Consider the following 9412-nt stretch of genomic DNA (forward strand, 5'->3'; position numbering starts at 1 on the left):
GGTATTGTGTATTGCAGAATAGCAAAAAAAATGAATATAAATTCAAATCATTCACAGTTACAGTTATGATTACAGTTATTCTGTGTCAGAAATCTATTCTGTGTCAAATATTTAATTACAATCCAGACCTGTATCAAGCGCGAATTTTACAAGCCGCCCTATACAAGTGTCCATTTTTTCCCAAACTGTTCAGAGCTAGACCGCTGCGGTCGTATCCAGCTTAACCCAGCGAAGCAATTCATTAGGATTTATATTTTTAATTTATTTATAGATGCCCTCTCTGTGGACGCCTATGTTGTTCATTATTGGACTTATTGAAGAATCGCTAGAATCTGGAAGATGAGATGTTCCGGATTTTTCTTGTCCTTACCGGTTTGGTTTCACATTATAGACATTTGTTGATATCCGGAGTTTCAACACGTGGGAAAATATCTTCAAATTCAAGTAACAGCATATATTTTAAACTGATATGACAACATAGTAATGCATTTTGTTATAAATTGATATTGTTTATTACAGTTACGATTCAAAAGTGGTACATAGGTTGTGAGTAAATTGATAAGAAGGGGACTTTTTGTTGATGCAAAACTGTTGTTGAACAGTTCAAACAAACTTGTGAAATTATTACATGTACAGATGTATTATAATTAATATCTACAGCTAAATGGCTATTTTTTTATTTGCTTGCTCAAATGTTGATCGAATTTCCCTGTTAGTTCTGTAATAGTTTTAGCAGTGCAGAACTGAGAAGGCCAGTTTCCATGTATAATTTGGTAGTAACAGAGTAAGACCAAGTAATTTCATACGACAAGGCGTATCACTACCAGAAAATATTAATAATAGCCTTGAGAGAGTAAAAATCATTTGGACTTGAAGGCATACCAGATTAAAAATTAAAATAGCCTTGCCAAATGTCATAATTATTTGGACTAGGCTTGTCTTATATTTCAAGAGGGTGGTAAAGGGAGTTTCTGAAAACAGTAACATGTAAAAAAAATCACAAGATTTGCACAGTAAATAAAGATTGAGAAAATGTGTCATAGATATTACTCAGCTGTATTGGAAGATCATGCATGATGCAGTCTTTAAGTGAAGACCCTACAGGCTACAGTCACTTTTGGTGTCCTTTTGTTGCATCTGATTGGAAATTATTCATAGTGACTTTCATGGATTTTATTGCATACCATAGATAATTACAATATCCAATGGTTTTTCTTAAAACCATATGTGTCCCATTTTACCGGGATGAGATTACCTCTTTTCAGCTGTCTCTTTTTAGATTTCAAGCTCAAAACATTGCAAACTTGAGTTAAAAATGTACATGTATCTTTCTTTGTTGAATATCAGGTTGAAAGTGTAAACATGGTGCATCTGTTTGTTTACACTTTCAACCTGATGTGTTAGAATGGCATTTGATATATATATCACATATAGTGTTTATTATCTTTTATTTAATTTTCTAGATTTCAAACTGTGTGGACTTCTCCATCCATGGGCATGGGAAAGAAAAACAAGAAAAGGGCAGTTGAATCAGTTGATGATCAAGATATTGACGAGCCAGACAGTTTTCAAAGTCCGGACAACATGACCAAATCAGGAAAAAAAATGAAACTAGACAAAATTGCAGGGTCAGCAATTAAACTAGGGTCTGTGTCTCCTTCAAGTAAAAAGAACAATATTTTAAAGAAGGATAAAGACAAACTTTCTGCCAAAAAAAAAATGTTATCAGACAATGTTTCTATGGTTACAGAGTCTGAACCAAGCAGTTCAAACAGTCATAAGAAATTGAAAAATAAAGCTAGCAATGAAGACTCAGAAACTGGGAATGAAGGCCATACAAAATTAAAACAGAAAGATGTAAATATTTCTGGCACTGTGACAGAATTGGCAGCCAATAAGGGAAATAAAGGATTAGACTTGAATACTACTGTTTTTACCACACAAGAAGATTACGATTTTATTAGATACCATTTGGATATGGTTCCACCACACATTCTTATGGATAAAAGTAAGGTGATTGAAGAGGATTCAGATGGTTAGTATTTCAGTGAGATGGTCTCAAGAATTATATTTAAAAAAATAATATCTTGGTCAGACAATGTTTGCCACTTAAATGTTTAAATTATAAAGTTGATATTTGAACAAGTCATTCGAATTGTCAAGATATGAGTTGTATATACATAGTTTTTATACGACCGCAAATTTTGAAAAAATTTTCGTCGTATATTGCTATCACGTTGGCGTCGTCGTCGTCGTCCGAATACTTTTAGTTTTCGCACTCTTACTTTAGTAAAAGTGAATAGAAATCTATGAAATTTTAACACAAGGTTTATGACCATAAAAGGAAGGCTGGTATTGATTTTGGGAGTTTTGGTCCCAACATTTTAGAAATTAGGGGCCAAAAAGGGCCCAAATAAGCATTTTCTTGGTTTTCGCACTATAACTTTAGTTTAAGTGAATAGAAATCTATGAAATTTTGATACAAGGTTTATGACCACAAAAGAAAGGTTGGGATTGATTTTGGGAGTTTTGGTTTCAACAGTTTAGGAATTAGGGGCCAAAAAAGGGCCCAAATAAGCATTATTCTTGGTTTTCGCACAATAACTTTAGTTTAAGTAAATAGAAATCAATGAAATTTAAACACAATGTTTATGACCACAAAAGGAAGGTTGGTATTGATTTTGGGAGTTTAGGTCCCAACAGTTTAGGAATTAGGGGCCGAAAAGGGACCCAAATAAGCATTTTTCTTGGTTTTTGCACCATAGCGTTAGTATAAGTAAATAGAAATCTATGAAATTTAAACACAAGGTTTATGACTATTAAAGAAGGTTGGTATTGATTTTGGGAGTTTTGGTCCCAACAGTTAAGGAAAAAGGGGCCCAAAGTGTCCAAAATTAAATTTTGTTTGATTTCATCAAAATTGAATAATTGGGGTTCTTTAATATGCCGAATCTAACTGTGAATGTAGATTCTTAATTTTTGGTCCAGTTTTCAAATTGGTCTACATTAAGGTCCAAAGGGTCCAAAATTAAACTTAGTTTGATTTTAACAAAAAATGAAACCTTTGGGTTCTTTGATATGCTGAATCTATAAATGTACTTAGATTTTTGATTATTGGCCCAGTTTTCAAGTTGGCCCAAATCGAGGTCCAAAATTAAACATTGTTTGATTTCATCAAAAATTGAATAATTGGGGTTCTTTGATATGCCAAATCTAACTGTGTATGTAGATTCTTAATTTTTGGTCCAGTTTTAAAATTGGTCTAAATTAAAGTGCAAAGGGTCCAAAATTAAACTAAGTTTGATTTTAACAAAAATTAAATTCTTGGGCCTCTTTGATATGCTGAATCTAAACATGTACTTAGATTTTTGATTATGGGCCCAGTTTTCAAGTTGGTCCAAATCAGGATCTAAAATTATTATATTAAGTATTGTGCAATAGCAAGTCTTTTCAATTGCACAGTATTGTGCAATGGCAAGAAATATCTAATTTCACAATATTGTGAAATAGCAAATTTTTTTTTAATTAAGAGTTATCTTTCTTTGTCCAGTATAGTAAGCAAGAAATATCTGCAAGAATTTTTTTTAATTGGAGTTATCTTTCTTTGTCCAGAATCAACTTAAATCTTTGTTATATACAATATACAATGTATATTCACTTTTTACTACCAACTGATAAATTTAAATAATCTTTACCATTCAGTGATAACAAGCAGATTTTTTACATCTTAATATTTTATGATGTATTTAAATGAGTAGTAATTGTTGCAAACTCCATTAGAATATTTTAATTGAAATTAGTTTTGGAATAAGGGAAAGGGGGATGTGATTAAAAAATTGGGTTCAATTTTTCTCATTTGAAATTTCATAAATAAAAAGAAAATTTCTTCAAACATTTTTTTGAGAGGATTAATATTCAACAGCATAGTGAATTGCTCTAAGAGAAAACAAAAATTTTAAGTTCATTTGAATAGATTCATTCTGTGTCAGAAACCTATGCTGTGTCAACTATTTAATCACAATCCAAATTTAGAGCGGAATCCAGCTTGAATGTTGTGTCCATACTTGCCCCAACCGTTCAGGGTTCAACCTCTGCGGTCGTATAAAGCTACGCCCTGTGGAGCATCTGGTTAGATTATCATGTGAAACTTAAAAGAAGGACGAAAGATACCAAAGGGACAGTCAAACTTATAAATCTAAAACAAACTGACAACGTCATGGCTAAAAATGAAAAAGACAAAAAAACAAACAATATTACACATGGCACAACATAAACCCCACAAAAAACTAGGGGTAATCTCAGGTGCACCCGAAGGGTAAGCAGATCCTGCTCCATATGTGGCACCCGTCGTGTTGCTTATGTAATAACAAATCTGGTAAATAGTATAATTCGGTAGGTCACATTCATGAAAGGAAAGGGGATTGTCATTACAACATAAGGAACATATCCGATATCATTTTTGAAACAGTTATTCCATAAGGGTCAACCAACTCGTGATGGCGTCCGTAAAATTTACGAAGGGATGATTTCAACTTCACCATTTGGAACTCTTCAGTCTTGGGTTGGGTTAATAGCTTCCTTGTGAGCAGCAAACCTCTTTCAAGAAAATCATGATAGGATTGTGTTGAATATGGCGTTCTTATTGTCTTGTTTATACATGTAGCTGAAATTAGCAGCATTCAATTTCAAATAGTTATAAGTATCATGATTGTAACAAGTTCATTATCATGATAATAGTCCAGAAAAGACGTTATAAACAATGATGAAATATTAAACTTTTCAACTCTTGTGTAATTTTTATATACATATTTTTTATCTATACCAATCATTAAGAAAAGATAAAAACTTTGTATGTACTTGTGTATTTTAAATGAGAATTTTATAAAATTAAGGTCAGAACATAAACATTTGGCAATATTTTGTGTTTTTTTTCCAACATATATATTCCAATTAGAAACTATTTATAATGTAGAAGTTAAATAAAATTTATCTTTGCATTTACATGGTTATTTTTCAGAAGATGAGATGTACTTATCAAAAGGGAAACCCCTTGGTAAAAAGTCTGGGAACAAAGGTAGCTTTACAAATAAAACAGCTTCAGCGATGCAAGCAGACAATGACACCTCTACAGGGACAAGTAAGAGAATCTACAACACCTAAATAGATTTAATTTAGATACTGTTAATTAAGAAATTATTGTGTGCATTTAGTAATGCCATTCCAGGAAAATCTGCATTAAGATATACATGTTCATGTATGTGAACTGAATGCTTTCTTCACCAAGCCACATTATTCACAAATTCAAAAACCTCACATTAATTTCTTTATTTACAGGAATTTTTATTTGGTACTATTCTTGATACATTTTCATCCATACAATTGTTAGGGTTGAACGTATAAGGTAAATGTAATTTTTGAAAGTGATATATATATGAAATATTAATTTACATGGTAAACCACGCTGCAGGGGGAAACCGGTCGGAGCCAATAATAATCAAACCTTAACTTGGAAATAAGAAAGAGGTGTATGAATGCAAAGGAGATAAATTTTCTCCCTAAGGCTGAGAAAAAAAAGACCTGTGTTTCCGGTAACCCGACCGACCCTGTTTTTTAGCCCCGACCCTAACTTTTTTATTGGATCTTCAAAAAAAAAAAAAAAAAAAAAAAAACGCCCCCGTTTTTGACACATGCTTCTGATAGATGACATATTATTTTTTCTCTCTTGCTTCCTCTTGCATAGAAAGCCATTAAAACATTTTATTAATGTCAAAAGGTATTCCAAATAGGTTAAAATCCAAGAAATTTGTACAGCAGGTGCTTCAAAAACATTGCAAATGGCACACTTCCGGTTTTTGAAACTAATTAGGGATCCGGACTTGGAAAAAACATGATAATTTTCCGGATTTCATTTACGATGTCAAAAAAAAAAAAAAAAAAAGAATTCCGACCTACCGACCCTATTTTTCAAAATGATGTTACCGGAAACACATATCTTTTTTTTTTTAGGCCTAACTAAATGATAGTGAACATGTTAGCAACTATATTTCAATGTTCAGCCTTCAACAATCCACTCATTCATGTTATTCAAGGCAAGGTCCTGAACTTACGTAAAACAATTCAAAGAGAAAAATAACGGCCTAATTTTGATATAAATCAAACCATACAAAAGCAACAAACAACCACTGAATAACAATTTTATTCTCTTGACTAATGTCACAAACACAAACTGAATGTAATATGATTAAACATGGGTGTTTCTCAGTGTTATATGTTTTTTTCACTGGTCGACATAAAAAAAAATCTAAATTTTCTATATGCAAGTTTCTATTTCTAACAAACCTATTAAACCCTATTTAGCATGTTAAGCGTTATAAATTGCTTCCCAATTAACATGTTTAGTAAAATCTTTTTTCAGGCAGCAAAATTAAAGAAAAGATGAAGCACAAAAAACACAAAAAGAACAAGAAAGAATCCACAGATACAGAAGCTGGAAATGAGAGGTCCCAGATGCTTCGAGAAAAGTTAGTGGCCAGGATTGAAGAGTTGAAAGGTAAAGTAATTTGTTTCTGAAACGGTCCATTATAAAGTATTTTGTTTCTGAAACGGTCCATTATAAAGTATTTTGTTTCTGAAACGGTCCATTATAAAGTAATTTGTTTCTGAAACGGTCCATTATAAAGTATTTTGTTTCTGAAACGGTCCATTATAAAGTATTTTGTTTCTGAAACGGTCCATTATAAAGTATTTTGTTTCTGAAACGGTCCATTATAAAGTATTTTGTTTCTGAAACGGTCCATTATAAAGTATTTTTTTGTTTCTGAAACGGTCCATTATAAAGTATTTTGTTTCTGAAACGGTCCATTATAAAGTATTTTGTTTCTGAAACGGTCCATTATAAAGTATTTTTTTGTTTCTGAAACGGTCCATTATAAAGTATTTTGTTTCTGAAACGGTCCATTATAAAGTATTTTGTTTCTGAAACGGTCCATTATAAAGTATTTTGTTTCTGAAACGGTCCATTATAAAGTATTTTGTTTCTGAAACGGTCCATTATAAAGTATTTTGTTTCTGAAACGGTCCATTATAAAGTATTTTGTTTCTGAAACGGTCCATTATAAAGTATTTTTTTGTTTCTGAAACGGTCCATTATAAAGTATTTTGTTTCTGAAACGGTCCATTATAAAGTATTTTGTTTCTGAAACGGTCCATTATAAAGTATTTTGTTTCTGAAACGGTCCATTATAAAGTATTTTGTTTCTGAAACGGTCCATTATAAAGTATTTTGTTTCTGAAACGGTCCATTATAAAGTATTTTGTTTCTGAAACGGTCCATTATAAAGTATTTTTTTGTTTCTGAAACGGTCCATTATAAAGTATTTTGTTTCTGAAACGGTCCATTATAAAGTATTTTGTTTCTGAAACGGTCCATTATAAAGTATTTTTTTGTTTCTGAAACGGTCCATTATAAAGTATTTTGTTTCTGAAACGGTCCATTATAAAGTATTTTGTTTCTGAAACGGTCCATTATAAAGTATTTTGTTTCTGAAACGGTCCATTATAAAGTATTTTGTTTCTGAAACGGTCCATTATAAAGTATTTTGTTTCTGAAACGGTCCATTATAAAGTATTTTGTTTCTGAAACGGTCCATTATAAAGTATTTTTGTTCTGAAACGGTCCATTATAAAGTATTTTGTTTCTGAAACGGTCCATTATAAAGTATTTTGTTTCTGAAACGGTCCATTATAAAGTATGTTGTATTGACCTCTGTTGCAAGGCTAAGGTAGACATAAAAATACCTGACCTGTGCTTAGTCACATGCATGTTCTTTTGTCTGTGCCACTGGTCTTGTAGACACCAAAACAACTACATTTCTGGTCAGATTTAGATGAATTTGATATCTATTAATATTTATATTTAAATGCTGGATTAACTAGAATTAATTAAACTTGCACAAAAAACTTCCCTGAAACTCTAGACCTACATTAACTGTAACTTAATCATAATTCCCTAATGATAGCAGTGCTGATTGTCAATTATGACAATTTGATTTGCCGAATAATGTGCAATATACATGTAGCATCATATTTTTCAAACCACTCGCTCAACATAAATTGTAGGAGCGGAAGTGATGCACAAATGATGTTCACTAAAACCAAAGTTTTTTACGCAATTGCATCGAACTCGGAAGTTTGTCTATTGGTTACTGTAAATTCAGAAATTATTGCGAGGTTTTTATTTTTGCGAAAAATGCAACAGAGTTGTAAATGCAATAATTTAAACTTGCACTTTGAAATATTTTATATCAAATAAACACTTTTTTCCTCAAAATCGTAGAAATAAAAACTGCATTTAAGTCTAAAATGACAAAATCGCAATAATAAATGCACGCAATAATTTCTGAATTTACAGTTTATGAGGGATTTTTTTTTGTCCCACTTACGACTAGTCGTGCGTGTGGTGTTTCCAGCAAAGATTCTGTATTGTTTACGTATAGAGCTGTTGCTACTTAACATGTTTATTTCAACTTTTGTATTAAAATATCAATATTATATACAGACGAAACATATCTTTGTGTGACCAGTTTGTTTTGAAATGTTTGGTAGCTAAATATCAATGAATATAGGTCAATATGAAAGCATCTTGTTGTATAAAAATACTTAATTTACATCTGTTTTAAAACAGGTAAAAGAAATCTAACTACAGATGAATTATTAGAGAAAAAAAGATTAAGAAGAAGAGAAAGCAAGTTGAAAAAGAAAATGACAAAAAAGGAAGATAAAAATAAAGGTAATTTGACAAAACCAGAAATCAATGGAGACGTCCCTGTCAAGAAACCAGCTGTCACACCTGTGAAGGATAAAAGTACGGGGAAAATGGTATTCAGTAAATTTGACTTTGTTGACTCTGGGGATAAAGAGGCCCCCCAGAATAATTTTAAGGGGAAGGATTTTAAGAGACTTTTAGAAAAAGTGGAGAAGAAAAAGCAGAAAATAGAAAAACTAAAAGAAACAAATCCTGATGCTGCCAAAGCTGTCGCAAGTAAAGAGTCGTGGAAAAAAGTTATGGCCAAAGCTGAGGGCGAAAAGATAAAAGACGATCCAAATTTGTTAAAGAAAAGTTTGAAAAAGAAAGAGAAATTTAAGGAAAAAAGGAAGAAACAGTGGGATGAAAGAACATCTCAGACTGAACATCGAATGAAAGCTCAGCAAGATAAAAGACAGAAAAACATAGACTCTAGAAAAAAAGCTAAAATAGACAAAAAGATTCAACGCTCCAAAAAGAAAGGAAGGAATGTGCCTGGATTTTAATATATCAATAAAAAACAGTATAAAAATAATTAAAGTATATTTGTTTTAGGTTACTAAGTATCTAAAAACTTGTATGCAATATTAGCATAAAATGTTGATCAGA

The 9412-nt window shown here is 31.5% G+C and overlaps 1 protein-coding gene across 3 annotated transcripts; it reads left to right on the forward strand.

Annotated features, from left to right (window-relative positions):
* The first annotated feature begins 307 nt into the window (after positions 1-307).
* LOC134708561 (surfeit locus protein 6 homolog) lies at positions 308-9412 on the forward strand. 3 transcript variants are annotated; one of them, XM_063569205.1, is made up of 5 exons: positions 308-444; positions 1464-2035; positions 5018-5137; positions 6416-6550; positions 8684-9412. In XM_063569205.1, exons 2-5 carry the CDS (start codon positions 1492-1494, stop codon positions 9307-9309), a joined length of 1425 nt encoding a protein of 474 aa, XP_063425275.1. In that variant the 5' UTR covers positions 308-444; positions 1464-1491; the 3' UTR covers positions 9310-9412. The 3 variants fall into 3 exon arrangements, with proteins under 3 accessions (XP_063425275.1, XP_063425274.1, XP_063425276.1); XM_063569204.1 differs by having other exon boundaries at positions 368-480; XM_063569206.1 differs by having other exon boundaries at positions 399-546.

Source organism: Mytilus trossulus, chromosome 2 (assembly GCF_036588685.1).
Source record: "Mytilus trossulus isolate FHL-02 chromosome 2, PNRI_Mtr1.1.1.hap1, whole genome shotgun sequence".
Taxonomy (NCBI): Eukaryota; Metazoa; Mollusca; class Bivalvia; order Mytilida; family Mytilidae; genus Mytilus; species Mytilus trossulus.